The sequence below is a fragment of the Anabrus simplex genome, chromosome 7, assembly GCF_040414725.1.
Source record: "Anabrus simplex isolate iqAnaSimp1 chromosome 7, ASM4041472v1, whole genome shotgun sequence".
Classification (NCBI taxonomy): Eukaryota; Metazoa; Arthropoda; class Insecta; order Orthoptera; family Tettigoniidae; genus Anabrus; species Anabrus simplex.
Window position 1 is genome coordinate 61,350,075 of NC_090271.1, and position 17,692 is coordinate 61,367,766.

The 17,692-nt window shown below is 40.2% G+C and overlaps 1 protein-coding gene across 1 annotated transcript in view; it reads left to right on the forward strand.

The window, feature by feature from the left end:
- Positions 1–17,254, forward strand: part of mbc (myoblast city) — a 413,292-nt gene extending 396,038 nt beyond the window's left edge. Inside the window, exon 35 of the mRNA XM_068228569.1 lies at positions 15,754–17,254. Within this exon, the coding sequence (XP_068084670.1) occupies positions 15,754–15,837 (84 nt within the window). The 3' untranslated portion in view covers positions 15,838–17,254. The remainder of the gene's footprint in view (positions 1–15,753) is intronic.
- The last annotated feature ends 438 nt before the right edge of the window (positions 17,255–17,692 follow it).

The window sequence follows — 17,692 nt, forward strand, 5'->3', positions numbered from 1 at the left end:
TGTGTGTATATTCCACATTGTATAACCTAAAAATTGGATGGTGGTAGCATGAAAAAAAATAATATGTGTCTTCATGGATTATGCACACTAGTCAATCATGTACCAGACATACCAACATTAATGATCGGTTCAAATCAATTTAAGCTTTTACCACTACGTCCATTTTAACAGCATTATTTAATGCCTATACTAAGCAAATAGTTTTCATTTAAAATATTAACCTTATACTAAGACTCAATCAAGAGTAACAGGCTTTACAAACTGATTTTAGCATCTAAGATATATGCCAATAAGGTGTCACATTGATATTCTAGTCAAAAGTGTTCAAACCAATGTCCTAATCAATAGCCAATGTGTAATTTATGAACCAACTTTAAATGTACATTGTTAAACTTGCCACTGTTGAGTTGCATAAATGCATGTATATTCCACATTGTATAACCTAAAAAAATTGGATGGTAGTAGTATAAAATATGTGTCTTCATGGATGATGCACACTAGTCAATCATGTACCAGACATACCAACATTAATGATCGGTTTAAATTAATTTAAGCTTTTACCACTACATGTGATGTTTTTGTAAACAATACATTTTTTAACACTTGTCAACTGAGGATGACCCCCTAGGGGTCGAAACTAGTCTTGACTATATTTACCTGCTTAATGTAAAATAAATTTGTATTGATAAGGTGGAAACTCATATACATATTGTTTTTTGTAAAGTAAATTTATTTAATGAAGCCGAGCTTTCAGCCAAATTGCATTGGCCTTCATCAGGGCATGTTGAGTTCTGCTTCCGACAGTGAGCAAAGAAATTCAAAGAAACGTGGAAGCCGTGCTCACTGTCGGAAGCAGAACTCAACATGCCCTGGTGAAGGCCAATGCAATTTGGCTGAAAGCTCGCCTTCATTAAATAAATATAGTGGCTTTAATCCAGTATTCATTTATTTATTTACGTTATTACTATGAGCCACGAAAACCTACGTTCATTACTGTATACTGGTGTTCATAAAAAACAGAACCTTGAAAGACTAGAGATAAGAAGTTCATATTCACAGGACATGTTCATTGGTATGTTCTGCAAAACCAATTAGCATTTCAGTCACCTAGGTTCAGCATGTTCCTGTTGCCTAGTAGTACTGGGTCCTCCATGGGCACTGCTAACTCATTCCATGTGTGATGGCATCGACACCTATAAGGTGCAAGTTGCTTTACATCGCACCAACACAGATAGGTCTTATGGCGACGATGGGACAGGAGAGGGCTAGGAGCGGGAAGGAAGCGGCCGTGGCCTTAATTAATGTACAGCCCCAGCATTTGCCTGGTGTGAAAATGGGAAACCATGGAAAACCATCTTCAGGGTTGCCGACAGTGGGGTTCGAACCTACTATCTCCCGAATACTGGATACTGGCCACACTTAAGCGACTGCAGCTATCGAGCTCGGTATCTATAAGGTGCAAATGGCTTTGTGGGGTATAGCCATCCATGATGCATTCACCTGGTTCCACAGTTCATCTTTTATGGTTGGCATTGGGTCACAGCGCCACACCCATCATTTCGCCATATCCCACACATTTTCGATTGGCGACAAGTCTGGTGATCGGGCGGCCCAGGGCAACAGTCTTGACATCCTGTGATGACAAGAAGGCACGCGTTTGTGCAGCAACATGTGGTCGCGCATTGTCCTTGTATGTCTTATGCGAATGCAGTCAATGTGACGCCTCTCCCCCTGTCTGCGGTGAACCAAAATGTGGCCATCATTTTCAAACAAATAGAACCTCCGAAAAACACTATCCGCTGCCATTCCTGTCCCCACTGACATCATTCCATACATCGTTGCAGTCTAGCATGTTTATGCACATTAGGCAAAGGTAGACGGAGAAGTGGACGACGTGCTGGTAACCCACACCGTAATAAGTGGCAACGGACTGTCACTCCTGATAGTGTAGAATGTGTTACACTGTTCCATTGTTGCGCCAGAGCCGAGGAGGACACAGATCTGTCTTGCAATGCCATTCGGATGAGGTGTGGATTTTCTCAGAGGAGGGAGTCCAGGTGGTGCGACCAGACCCATCTCGTCGTGTTCTATGGCCTTCTGTGAATCATTCTGTACACACCTGTTGCACTGCCAACACACTTCATACCACACGAGCAGCAATTTCCCAGGTGGATGAATCACGTTCTCTCATGCCGATAATATGTCCTCTTTCAAACTCACTCATTTGACGGTACGGTTCTCGCATCTGCTCACATTTGCTCAAGTCACATTGATCCATTACCTCCGGTTTATAGCGACGAGAGCCGCAGGCACATTTTACCAATCGGTGGTGCTCCACCGAGATATAGATGTGGACTTTGAGCCTGAGGGCCGACATGGTTCAAATGCTAATAATTATTTCTTCAGAACATACTAATGCACATGTTCTGTGAATATGAACTTCCTATCTCTAGTCTTTCAAGGTGTTCTGATTTTTATGAACATGAGTTGTATATGATAATCCAAGGGAAGTTCCACTTTTGATGAAGTGAAGTGAGGTAATATACAGGGTGAACAAAAAATGCCGCACTTGGAGGTCGGCATGTGATTCCTCATCCCATTGCAAGACAAAAGTTTCTATAGCCAAATCGGATCTGGTGTTGTTGGAAAATAAGTCAAAAACGAGAAGCTGGCAACACTGGCACATCCTGCAGCGCATCAGAATGTAATAGAGACACGTGCATCATCCCGCTCTACCGTACCCGCCATCGCAGTTCACTGAGTAGACGGCTGGGTTATCAAACTCACATGCACCATGGAGCTACGGCTCGAATCTACATCAGGTTGTTTTTTTCCTTTGTGTATGTGACGTCAGGTCCCTAGTTCTCGTCGTGGAACTGCGTTTGTAAGCATGACATCCTGTTGTCACATGACAATAGTCGAACACATGACTGTGTGATCCATTCAACTGAATGTATGAGTTGACTAACCATGCAGTGCACAACCATAACTGGTCCTGTCAGGTGCATGTAGGGCAACTTCCTGATGGAGTACACAAACGGCAAATACGGCGATATGCTTTTAGTGTTGGGTGCATCCGATAACCAAGCTCCTCCTGCTGCTCGTGTGAGTGTAGCATGGTACCCTCAAAGGCGCCATCCCGATAAGAATGTTTTTCGTCGGCTTGAGCAACGCCTGCGGAAAACCGGTAATCTTCGTCCACAAGTAGTGGACAGAGGTCGTCCAAGGACTAGACGTACTCCACAAACAGGGGACGACATTCTTGAAGCTGTTCACCAATCACCTCGGCGAAGTACCCGTGATATGCAAGGCAGTTCCAGGTATCTCAAACACTGGTTGTTGACGTGTTGCACGACGAAAAACTGCATCTATATCATTACACGTTAACTCAACACCAGTGGCCAGAAGACCGCATTCAACGACTACAGTTCTGTGAATGACTTTTGCAACAAGTTGAAGATAACGAACATTTTATAAAGAATGTGATATGGAGTGCCGAATGTAGCTTCACTCGGGAAGGTATTTTCAACCATCACAACAGCCATTATTGGTCTGACCACAACCCACGTCACCCATGAACGTGGCTTTCAGGCACGCTTTGGCATAAACCTGTAGGCTGGAATCGTGGGAGGAGTGCTTTTAGGCCCTTACCTATTGCCGGACAAGTTGAATGTGCCCCGCTATCGTACGTTTCTGGGCAATACTTTGCCAGGCGCTTTAGAAAACATTCCACTTGGTGTTCAGCGACAGCTATGGTTTCAGCATGATGGTGCACTGCCACACTTTGGAATGACTGTGCGTAACTGGTTAAATGAAGCGTTTCCAGGGAAATGTGGTCGTGGATGTCCAATGTTGTGGCCTCCACGTTCCCCGGACCTGAATCCTCTAGATTTTTATTTGTGGGGACATTTAAAGGAACATGTTTATAGTACTCCACCCATGGATGTACAAGACCTAATAGCTCACGTGCATGCTGCGTTGGTAATGGTAGATGCAGGTGTGTTGCGTAGGGTCCAGTAAAGTATGCTACAGCGAGTGGTGAAGTGTTTGCAAATGCAAAGTAGTCGCTTTGAACATCTGCTCTGAAGTGAACGTTGCTCGTAAGTGTACGTACCAGCTCTGTGAAGATAAGACTGGACGTCACACGTACACTGTGGAATTATTGTGCGTAGCATAATGGGCAATCCAGTGTAGCGTATGTACTGTACTGCATTGTGTTTCCTTGTACCGCATTGGATAGAGACTATGTTACTGTATCCACTATTATATTCTACGTATTCTCTTTATTTGTGCCATGGACGAAACAAAGTGGTTGTTTACGTCTGTAAGAAGTTCATGTTATGTTTAAATAAAGGTAACTGTAACTGTGAGACAGAACAAAGTGTACTGCTTAGTGGAGGTGTACATTGGATACAATTTGATACATTAACTGAAAAAAAATTGGCGCGAACGCGACTCGAACATCGGCGTGTTTGCACAACCGGCATGTATGGCATTACCTTGTCTCACTGAGCTAATGAGACAGCTCCGGCAAAGCGCCGAGTTCATGCGACCTGTGCTTATCCATGCTGCATGCCATTACAGCGTTGCCAAAGCCTCGTTTCTTAACTCCCGTGTCTATTAAACCTATTGGCGGAACTAGGTTTTGCAAGATAAACTTTCGTTGTGAATTTCGACGAGGAACCGCATGCCAACCTCTACGTGCGGCATTTTTTGTTCACCCTGTATAGAATCATAGGAACTCACAGTAGGACAACGCAATGATGGGTCAGCTTCAAAAGATCCATGAAAAGAAGAGACAAAGACAAACATGGAAACACAAAAGGCCAAGAATAATCTCCACATCTTCGAACCTGAAGTCTTCAAATAGATAGGCTCTCCCCTCATCAATCTCAATTCTTCTGAGCCCCTGACAATCTTGTTTCTGCTTTCCTGCTTCATCAGGACATTTAGTGTCAAAAATTTCATTTTTAGGTTCTGTATTGAATCGAGATTTACATTCAAAATTGTTAGGTATGGGGATCCACCTACCCATTTCCATTGTCTTTGTCTTACTTTCCTAGGCTGATGATGGCATACCCTATTACCGAAACCGGTCCCAAATAAATGAATATGTGATGACTTTATAATTATCACTATTTCTTGAATTGAATAGGCGGATCCCCATACCAAACAATTTTGAATGTGATCAGGGCAGGCATCAACACTCGTTGACAAGCCATCATGACAGATCTTCGGTCTTGACATGGGAAATGTGAGATTAAAAGAAAGCTGGAGAAACGTTCCCGATAAAGCTGGGAAGCAGAAATGAGCTCTCGAGACTGATGAAGAAGAATTGTAATTGATAAGGAGAGACCCTATCTTTTTGAAGACTGCCTTGTTTGAAGATATGGAGATTGTTCTTGTCCCTTTGTTTTTTCATGTTTGCCTTTATTCATAACTAGCAATTACCCGCGGGTTTGCTCCCGTGGATTTAATAATTTGATCAAAGTAATAGTTCATCAGCATTGTACTAAGACATTATCTGAAAATTCCTAAAGTATAAAAACACATCCCAGAAATTCTTTGTAAACCACGTTTGTGGTATTACCATTTGGGGCTAAAACGACCATGCGACATAGAACTGTACATGTGAGAAACAGTCTTTTCTCAAGTCGAAAAAATAAATACGTGTTTCTTTATTTTTAAAGGAGATTCCAAATACAAATTTTCACATCTGTAACATGTAACTTCTTCAGTTTTTGAGATAGAAGTATCCTCATAAAAAGAATTCAACTCCTTTTTCACTCCAGCCCGTTAAGTTGTTCCCTGCTCCAAAAATGTGTGTTTCTTTATTTTTAAAGGAGATTCCAAATACACATTTTCACATGTGTAACCTTAAAAGTTTTTGGAATATGTTTCTTATACTTATGTACTGTATATGTTTCTCCATAAAAAGAATTACAATTTTTCACTTCCTTTCACCCTTCCCCCTTAAGTGAATTTTCTGAAAACCAAAAATATGTTTCTTTATTTATAAAGGAGCTTTCATCCGCCATTGTCCGGTCCCAAGTCCGGAATGAGAAAGGAGGAGGGTTTGCTGGTCTGGCACCCAGCTGTAAAATTGCCAACGCCGAGTGTTGGGCGGCGGGAAATAACCTGACTCCCTAAGGGGGCCAACGGCTTCGGGCGAATGAGCCCCTTTGGGTGGGGTGATGGTCCCCACAGTGGAGGAAATGCCACTGGAATCCATTATGCAGCGTCTGTTCTCCAGGTTAGGGGCGGCTGCACAAGGCGTCTGTACTCCAGAGGAGCGGCCTCATTATCACCTCACTGGATCACATCCAGAGTTGTAATTCGGGACCTAGTCCCACACAGGTGACACCTTGACAGTCAACCATGGAAGGTCTTTTAAGGAATACTCCACCGGCTGAACCAAGAGTTCAGAGAAGGCAGCATTCGGATACGGTGGGCTGCCACCTGAAAGATACCGTGAAGTCGGAGGCACGGAAATACCCCAGTACTACATACACGAATGAGACAAAATCAAGAATCAAACCAAAGCAGATAACATACTTCTCTACACACAACATAAACTCACTCATGCAAACCGGTAAACTAAAAGTGATCACCGACATAATGGACCAACACAAAATTCTTATCATGGGATTACAGGAAATTAGAAACACTGACCAGGATGCCTTGGAATCTCAAGGGTACAGACTTTATAAAGGTATACCCGGGAAGAGAGTGATGAAGAATGTCCCACAATTTGGAACAGGATTTTTGGTCAGCCTTAAAATAATAAACTCAGTTCAAGAATTCAGATCACAGTCTCCACGACTCTCAACGCTCACCTTAAAGGCATCTAATAAAATCTATACTATAATAAATGCCCATGCTCCCACTAATGATAAAAACAACTCCTCAAAAGACCAGGAGGAAACAGGAGAATTTTGGGACCTATTGGACCAGACCATAGATAACATCCCCAAACACCATATAAAATTATTAATAGGCGACTTCAACGCTCAACTAGGCAGAGAAAGAAAATACCGTGACATCATCGGAAAATGGCCAGCACACAAGAAAACAAATAAAAATGGAGAGAGACTAGTTGACCTGTGTAGAAACCATAATTTAATCTCAAAATCTACATGTTTTAAGAGGAAACCTCAAAAACTCAAAACATGGAAACACCCTGACTACACTAAAGGAGAATGGCAACTGGACCACGTCTGCATGGACAAATACCACCACAAAGAGATCTATAACGTCAAAGTCCTCCGAGGAATAGACACAGGTTCAGATCACTACGTAGTTAAAATTAAAATTAAACTCACTCCCCAGAGGAGACAACAAAAGCAAGCCCTTAAAACTAAAAGAAAAATAGATCCTACCCAGCTAATCAACAACAAAAATTACCAGAAAGCAACTGAAAAAATAAAAATCACAGACAAACTTGAAGACTTAGTACACAACCTTAAACAAATTGCAGAAGACCTAGCTCCAATTAAACCACGTAAAAAACACCAATGGTGGAACAGTGAATGTGATGAAACAGTGGAGAAAAGACATCAGGCATGGCTATTACATCAGTCCCAAAAGACAGAAATATCCTATCAAAAGCTAGTAAAACAGAGAAAAGAAACTACCCAAGTCTTAAGAAGAATAAAAAGACAACATCATAAGGACACCCTGCAGTTAATTGAAGAACAGTTCAGTAAAACTAAATCAAGGGACTACTACAAAACCTTCAGAAAGCAACTCCAAAAATATGAACCCCCGACCCTACTGATGAAGGATGAAGATGGTAAGCTGGCCCATAACAATAAAGACAATGCAGAAATTCTGGCTAAACATTTCAACAAGCTTTTAAATTGTGAGGAACCTACAGAACTCCTTCATTTGGACACCAACACCCCGATAAAAACATCACCAGAAAACATCAATCCCCCCACAATAAAGGAAGTCTACCAGGCTCTGAATAAATTAAAAAACTACAAAGCGCCAGGAGAAGATCAGACCTTTGCGGAAATCTGGAAATATGCAGGAAACTCAGCAAAAGTTGCCCTCCATCAACAACTTGTCTCTATCTGGATTAAAGAAGAACTACCAGAACACTGGACAACAGCCCTCATTCATCCTCTGCACAAAAAAGGGGACAAAACCGACCCTAATAACTACAGGGGAATCTCTCTCCTAGATATAACATACAAAATATTTTCAATAATCATCCTTAATAGGATAAGTTTACAACTTGAGAAAGAACTAGGAGAATATCAAGGAGGTTTCAGACCCTGGAGGAGCTGTCCTGATCAGATCATGAGTCTTAAGTTGATAATGGACTATAACAGGAGAAGAAACAGAGATATGGTGATAACATTTGTAGATTTCAAGAAAGCTTATGATTGCATCCATAGAGAATCTCTGTTTAAAATTTTAAGACACCTTGGACTACACCCCAAATTAATAAACATGATAAAATTGACTCTCACCAATACCAAGTCAAAAGTGAAGTTTAGGGGTGAAACATCAGAGACATTTGAAATTAAAACTGGACTACGGCAGGGAGATGGGCTCTCACCAATATTATTTAACTGTGCTCTAGAAATGGTAATGAGGGAATGGTTTAGAAAATGTCCCCCCAAAATAAAGATTGGCCGAAAAATCAAAACAAATTGCCTGGGTTTTGCTGACGATTTAGCATTACTAGCAGTGGACATAAAAGAAGCAAAAACCCAGATATCAGAACTTCAAAACATTGCAAATAAAATTGGCCTCAAAATATCATTTGAAAAAACAGAAATTATGCCCCAAAAACCAACACAGCTAAAAGACGTCACCATAAATGGTAATAAAATCAAAATAGTAACTCAGTTTAAATATCTTGGAGAAGTAATAACACATAACTTAAATGAAAAAATATCAATCCAAGTAAGAACAAATAGATTAGCTAAAGCACAAAAATTAACATGAGATATCTACAAAAAGAAATGTCTATCAATAAATACAAAAATAAAACACTACAACACAGTTATAAAACCGGAAGCTACATATGCAGCAGAAACACTCTTTTACCTGAATAAACAATCAAAGACTGACAGACTTCAGAAAATTGAAAGGAGGATTGGAAGAACCTGTATCAACAAAAAATATCAGAAAGATGGACAGTGGCGGTTAATACCTAACAAAGTCGTGTACAAAGAGCTAGAACCCATTACAGATACTATGCGTAAGAGGAGACTGGGATTCTTTGGACATATCATGAGGATGCAGGACTCGAGACTTCTGAACCAACTAGTACAACACAATCTCGTCTCAAAAAATACCACAACAGGATGTAAATGGATCAGAGAAGTAAGAGAGGATCTGAAGGAAATAGGCCTTACAACAGAAGACACCAAAAATAAGATAAAATTGAATACAAAACTCAAGAATACAAACCTCCGCTTTACCCTTACACAAAACAAACCAACAACACGCACATTTTCAACTGAGGAAAGGGCACGAAGATCGGAGCGTCTGAAGAAGTACTGGGAGGACCGCAAAGCCCGAACAATCCCTTCAAAGAGACCTGAACGACGGACTGACTAAAGTGATCCTATGTGGTCATAAAAGAAGAAGAAGAAGAAGAAGAAAGGAGCTTTCAAATACCAATTATCACGACTGTAACGCCTTCAGTTTTGAGATATATGTATCCTCGTAAACAAAATTAAACTCCTTTTCCCCCCCTCCCCAAAGTTGATATCTCCCCCAAAATGCATGTCTCTTTATTTTTAAAGGAGATTCAAATACTAATTTTCATGTCTGTAACATCTTTAGTTTTTGAGATATACTGTAAGTATCCTCATACAAAGAATTCAACTAATTTTTCAATTAAAAGACAAGTCTCCCCGCATGATGTGTTAAGAATATTAATTACATTCATCCGGGCGTTCCCTGGGCAACGAACTAGGCCGTTTCCTAGACAGCTGATTCTCTCACACCAGAAGCATGTTTTGTAAATATATTTCTTTCAGGTGACCACCTAGAATTTAACATGACAGCAAGGAAATATCAAAGTAAGTTCTTTTCAGGACCCAAATTTACAGTCATGTCTTTTAACACTGAAGGCATATCAACTTGTAAAGAAGAGTTGCTGAGCCGAGTTTGTAGAGAGCAAAACGTTGACGTTGCGTGCATCCAAGAATCCCACAGAGATATTAACCAGGTGCGACCCAGAATTCATGGCATGCGACTTATTGCTGAAATACCTCAAAGCAAATATGGAAGTGCCATATTTACAAAACCTGAAACCTTGATTCTGTCAATAGCATTTACAATAGAGAATGAGATTGAAATTATAACAATTGAACTTTCCAACTGTACAGCTACATCGATCTACAAGCCTCCAGCCTCCAATTTCTCCTTCAAAGAACCAGTGAACTTTAGAAACCAGAAAGTGAATTTTGTGGTGGGAGATTTTAATAGTCACAGTACCGAATGGGGATATGAACACAGTGATGACAATGGCGAGCTACAACAACACTGGGCAGATGCTGTGGAACTCTCTCTTGTTCACAATAGTAAACTGCCACCTTCTTTTAACAGTGGCCATTGGAGAAGAGGATATAATCCAGATTTGATCTTCGTCACTAATAACATAGCACAACAATGCAGGAAGGGAGTATGCAACCCAATCCCCAAGTCGGGCCGATGACCTTCGATGTTAGGCCCCTTTAAACAACAAGCATCATCATCATCAATCCCCAAGTCTCAACACAGACCAATGCTATGTCAGTTTCACTCCACTATCCGACTTCAGTATGTTCCCTTTCATCGTTGATACAATTTCAAAAAAAGCAGACTGGTCAAAATTTTCCGCTGTACTGGATATGGTCCAAAAAATCAAACCAGTTCCTGAAGCATATGAACGGTACACTGAGGCTGTTAAGAAAAGTTCTCGTAAATCTGTTCCTCGTGGATGTCGCACCAGTTACATCGAAGGTCTTAATCTGGATGCAGTCTCGCAACTAGAGGACTACTACAAGCTATTTGAACAGAACCCAGTGGGGGAGGAAACTATTAAAGCAACATATGCCCTAACTTCTCTAATAGCCTCATCGAAAAGAGAGAGCTGGTCAAAATTAATGGAAGAATTGTATATGCTGCAGAGCAGCCAATAGGCCTGGAGACTCCTAAAGAAGCTGAGCAGAGATTCACCCATGAGTAACACACATTCTTCTGTTACATCCAATCAGATTGCCCACCAACTTCTCATGAATGGCAAAATAAAACAAGAAGCCAAAACCCAGAGAGCTATGTTGTAAGTACCTGCAGGTAAGGGATGAAGAAACATCTGAGCTCATGCAACATTTCAATTACACTGAGTTGGAAAATGCAATAATCAAGTGCAAATCAGTTAAAGCTGCGGGTTTGGATGATATGCGAGTTGGGCAAATAAAGAACTTTGGGAGAAACACGAAAGAATGGTTGCTACCGTTTTAATAACTGCCTAGAGATGTGTAAGATTCCAAAATTTTAGAGCAAAGCACATGTAATAGCTGTTCTGAAGCCTGGGGAGGGCAGCAGAGACCCCAGGAACTACAGACCAATATCTCACCTGTGCCACCTATATAAGATTTTAGAAAGGATGATACTGAACAACAGACCAGACTATCAACAAAAACCTCATTCCACAACAGGCAGGCTTTAGACCAGGCAAAAATGCTGTTGCACAAGTTCTCAACCTCACGCAGTACATTGAGGATGGTTTTGAAAATCGACAAATTACAGGGGTAGCTTTCATTGACCTCAGTGCTGCATATGATACAGTGAACCACTGTATACTGCTTCATAAGATCTTTACACTCACGAAAGATTCAAAACTTACCAGATTGATGTCGACCTTGTTGCAGAACCGCAGGTTTTTTGTTGACTTTCAAGGACAAAGAAGCAGATGGAGATCACAGAAAAATGGATTGCCCCAAGGAAGTGTACTGGCTCCATTGCTATTTAATATTTATACCAATGACCAACCACTCCCTTAAAAAACAAGAAGTTTCTTATATGCAGACGACCTTGCACTAGCCTGCCAGAGTGCAACTTTTGAAGAGGTAGAACTCACTCTTGCCAACACTCTGAAGGAATTAGGCACATATTACAAGGCTAACCACCTAAAGCCGAATCCATCGAAATCTCTGCTTTGTGCTTTCCACCTCAAGAACAGGGAGACATCAAGGAAATTACATGTCTCCTGGAATGGAACCCCCTTGGGACATTCTTTCACCCCAAAGTACCTAGGGGTAACACTGGACTGCTCCCTCACTTTCAGAAAACTGTTCCACAAAGTCAGTGCCAGAAACAACATCCTGAGGAAGCTGAGAGGTACAAACTGGGGTGCAAAGCCACAAGTTCTTAGAACCACTGAATTGGCTCTGTGTTACTCTGCTACAGAATACGCATCCCCTGTGTGGTATAGATCATCCCACGCCAAGAATGTGGACCCTGTCATGAATGAAGCTTGTAGATTAAACACAGGATGCCTGAAACCTACCCCTGTTGAGAAGCTATACTGTCTTGCTGGCGTTGCACCTCCAAGTATTCGTCGAGAAGTCACTGAAGGTTGAGAACGTTGAAGTTCACCCGCTGTTTGGTCATCAACAATCTAAATCTAGGCTGAAATCCAGGAAAAGCTTCCTCCAGACATCAAAGCCGTTGAAAGGACCACCAGATAAGGCAAGACTTTCCTTGTGGAAATCTAAGCAGCAATGGCTACAATGAAGACTGGAGTGTTTGGAGGTCCCTTAACCGATTAATAACTGGTGTTGGCAGGGTTAAGTCCTCACTGAAGGTATGGGGCTTTGCATCACAGGACAGCAAGTGCGACTGCAGTGAAGAACAAACAGTGAACCATATGTATCAATGTCCTCTCTGCCCATTTTCATGCTCAGAGCAAGATTTAATGCTCGCTGATGATAACGCCCTAGGTGTGGCTCAGTTTTGGAAAAACGCCATCTAGATGTACAGTAAATTTGGTCAATTTCCTTTGTCTGTTACTTTTTGTAAATAGTCTAATTATTATTTCATTTTTAACTGTATAATTAAGTATGCTTCTGACACGAGTAAATAAATAAATAAATTCAAAAGACAAAGACAAAAGAATATGTGTTTCTTTACTTTGAAAGAAAATTCCAAATACAAATTCTCATGCCTGTAGCATCTCCAGTTTCGAGATATAAATATCCTCATGAAGAGAATTCAACTTCTTTTTCACTCCACCCCCATCCGTTAAGTTGGTTTCCCCCCACCCAAATAAATGTGTTTTTCTTTATTTTTCAAGGAGATTCCAAACACCAATTTTCACGTCTGTAACCTTCAGTTTTGAGATATAAGTTTCTCCATAAAAAGAATTCAATTTTTCCACTTCCTTTCTGAGACAGGTCTCTTTTAAGTTATATTTACTGTATGATCTGGAGTGTTGTGCTAGAATATTTTGTTCGTATTCCATTTTGCTACCTAACCTGTACAGTGTAAAATATTTTTGTAAGATATGTTGTTTGTAACTACTAGATTATATTTCTATATTAACTGGAACAGTCCAGAAAAGCTGTGACGCGGATTTTGGGAACAGGGTGTGTCAACCTTTGTTAGTTATGTATGCTAGAAAAATGTCCTTTCTATTTTGGAATATGGAAGGTTTGCGATTGGGGTCTGTACGTGTGTTCGAGAAAGTGGTTCAAGATCGCAACCACAGAAAGAGTTGTGATTGGTGAATCTGGGCAAGCTCCTGCGTTCTGATTGGCTACTCCAAGGCCAGATTTCCCTTTAAAAGGGAGCTAGGCAGCATGTCAACTGTCTGAAGTCTTTGAACTGTCTAGATCTTGGCCTGCTGAAGTTTTGACGTCGTCAGCATCTCCTCACTACCAGAATGGGCTGCCTTAGGGTAAGCGCTGTTGTTTTCTGTCCGGTTTTAATTTACATGTAATTTTCGTTGGTGTATCACACAGGAGATTGCCCTAATCGCCACTCTATTGATCTGATATTTTGAAAGGTATGTTTAACTTTGTTCTAAATTGTAATAGCATATTGTGTATCCTCTTACCTTCAAGATCGTATCGTACAACTTGATTTGTATTAACATGTACCGTGTTTGCTTGACTCTTTGGAACTATTGAAAGCTCTTGTCATGGAACATCTAATTTGTGTTTCTCAAAGAACATATAATTTGTATTTTACAATTGGTGTATCTCGATTTTCCGTATAGCTGAATTTGTTCGGAATATGCTTTGTAATATCGATTTTGTAAATAATATTTTTGAAAATCAGAGATCACCATTGATTTTTCCGAAAACCACAACCTAAGCATCTGCATGGCCTTCGGTAAGGTTTCCCAGTCCCCTTTCCACGCTCCTCGTATGTTTACGTCAAGTTGCCCCCACTGATATTTACTTGTGTTGTTTTCTGCGCAGTTCATCAGATGTTTAGTGTGTGTAGTGTTTAAGGTACCGTGTGATTGCTTTTATTATCCTCCCTTTAACTGTGTTTTGTGTAGCCGCTGTAGTAACGGTTCACTTTCTCACTCCCCACTTAAGTAAATTTTCCAAAAACAAACAATACTAATTTCTTAAAAGAGCTTCCAAATACCAATTATCACTACTGTATCATCATCAGTTTTTGAGATATATGTATCCTCGTGAAAGGAATTCATCTCCGTTTCCCCTCCCCCCCCCCCCTCCTACCAAGTTGATTCCCCCACGCCCTCCCCAAAAGCGTGTTTCTTTATTTTTAAAAGAGATTCCAAATACCAGTTTTCACGTTTGTAACATCTTTAGATTTTATATAGATATATATTCTCATACAAATAATTCAGCTAATTTTTCAATTCTTTCACCCCCCTACCCGTCCCGCATTAAGGAGTTTTTCCGAAAACAAACGAATACGGGTTTCCTTATTTTTAATGGAGGTTCCAAATACCAGTTTTCACGTTGTAATGTGTTAGGTTTTTGAGATATACTGTAGATATGCTAATTTTTAAAATTCACCCCCTTCTTCAGTTCCTCTTAAGTGGATTTTCCGAAATTAATATTTATGTTTCTTTACTTTTAAAGGAAATTCCAAATGCCGATTTTCAAATCTATAATATGTTACATGTCTGAGGTAATTTGCATATAGTCTTTTTTTAAATTCCTGCGTTTGTCACTCCTGTTCACCCCCTATTCTTCGGATTATCCAAAAACACAAACATATGTATTTCTTTATTTCCAAAGAAGATTACAAATACCAATTTTCATGTCTGTAACATCTTCGGTTTTTGAGATACAAGTCTCCTCATAAAAGGTATTCAACCCCTTTTCCCACTTTTTTCACCCCCTTAATGGGATTTTCCAAAAACAGAAAAATATATGTTTCTTGATTTTAAAAGGAGATTCCCAGTACCAATTTTTATGTCTGTAAACTTTTAAAGTTTTTGAGATATGGATGTCCTCATTTTAAAAATTCACCCCTTTTTCACCCCCTTAGCGACGGAATATCCAAAAATCCTCTCTTAGCGAGCACCTACACCGTAATATGTAGCTCCAAAATGTCATTTCTTTATGCCCTGTAGTTTTGGCTCGGCGATGATGAATCAGTCAGTCAGTCAGGTCATGTTATTTTATATATATAGATAATATTCCTACCTTTCTACATATTGCTTAATTTATCACTTGATTTTTAACAATTATTTATTGATGAAACAGGATAATTAAAAAAAGGAGAAGCTTGTAATGATGATAATTTGTTTCTCTTTAGCCTCCTCCTCCAGAACCTGTCGATGAAGGCCGTCCCCCAACTCCACCTCCAAAACGACCACATCTGAAACCTCCTACTGGCTGATGTGAGCAACTTGTTGAAAACGTGGGCCAAATTTTGCTAGCTGGTGCTATGTCTGCTAGTACTACTAAGGTCACTTGTTGTATATAAGCACATAGTATATTTTTAATTTATGACAAGAATTATTAAAATGTATAAAATGACACTACATCTCCTGATGTGCAACATATCCATACTTTAATGTTAACGTAGAATTGGTTTATGTTTATTGTCTAGTCATGATTATGTTTTATTTCTTTTATCTGTTACGAGTCTGTGTGAAGAGGATAGGATGACATCAGGAGGTGACAGATTTAGCACAAAAGTCCCTTTTAATGTGACAAAATGAATGTGTTCAGTTGTTACTAGTTGTTTGATATTGATACTCTATTACTTAAAATAATATATGCATCCAAGAGGTGATGTTGTGAGCATCTGCTGGTGAAACTGGAGTTATTTACTTTACAGCAGATTTCAGGTATATTGAATTAAAACCTGTTATTTCTCAAAGTGATTGTGGGTCAGAATGATCTACCAGCACAATTTGTGACTCTTAATGGCTGCAACACTTATCATCTGAAGTTGTCAACCCTGCTACCTTCTACCTGTTAATACAGAAAGGACACTCTGAATGGTTCAGACAGCAGAAGCTTCCGAGTCCAAGTTGGCAGGTTTGATTCAGGCTCACTGCAATGGTATTTGAAGGTGCTCATATACACCAGCCTCGTGCCTGTAGATTTGCCGGCAGTAGAAGAAATCATCATCGTCACCAACCATTTCCAGTTGCCCAGGTGTGGTTTTTGAACCTCCTCCATCTCTGCCTGTCTAGATAGAACTCTACAGGACAAAATTCCAGCACCTTGTCTCCAAAAACTGCAAAATGTAGTTAAGCAGACTACAAAACCAGTGGGTAATGTTATTACAGTTTGGAAGAGCATTTATCTTGCATCTCGAATCATGAACATACAATTCCTCTTTGTTAGTATTTTGTTCACTTCATGCTAAACACTTTCCCACAAAATCAACAAAATTATCCTGTTCTTCAGAGGTAGATAATAAACCCCTTCAACTGGTTAATTGTCTTTCCTTCCTGTTTGGTTATTAAAGAATTTCTCCAAAATAAAAGGCTTCTTGTTCTTGAAGTTCTGTTCAGTTTGAGGATTAAGATATTTCAGATTTGTTGTTGTCAGCCATGGAGAGGAAGTGGATGCAAAAACTGAACAATTACTATATGAGAAAGGAGAAGAAAATAGACATCCTAATGCTAAAGGGGCAAGATGGAGCATAACCACGAATCTGCAAGCAGTTGCTCTCCTAGTGTCCTTACCTATTTCCTTGTACATGTAATGTCCGTCTCCATGGCTACATGGTTAGCGTGCTGGCCTTTGGTCACAGGGGTCCCGGGTTCGATTCCCGGCAGGGTCGGGAATTTTAACCTTAATTGGTTAATTTCGCTGGCACAGGGGCTGGGTGTATGTGTCGTCTTCATCATCATTTCATCCTCATCTCGACGCGCAGGTCACCTACAGGTGTCAAATCAAAAGACCTGCATCTGGCGAGCCGAACATGTCCTCGGACACTCCCGGCACTAAAAGCCATACGCCATTTCATTTGTACATGTAATGGTTCGGCTGTTGTTTGGATATTTTATTGATTTAACAGTGGTGGCAGTAAAGAACTTAAAGCTCTTGTTAGAGTTATATCCTGTCTATCTGATTGCTGAGGAAGGAAATACCATACTAAACTCACAGTTGTCGTATAAGAGGATCAGCAATAAATATGTTCAAAGTAGTTGGCTAAATGTGAAAGTCTTGTTTTGGATTTGATCTCTACATATCTTGTATGGAGATCAGTCTGCTGTTAGTTAAATACAGTAGAA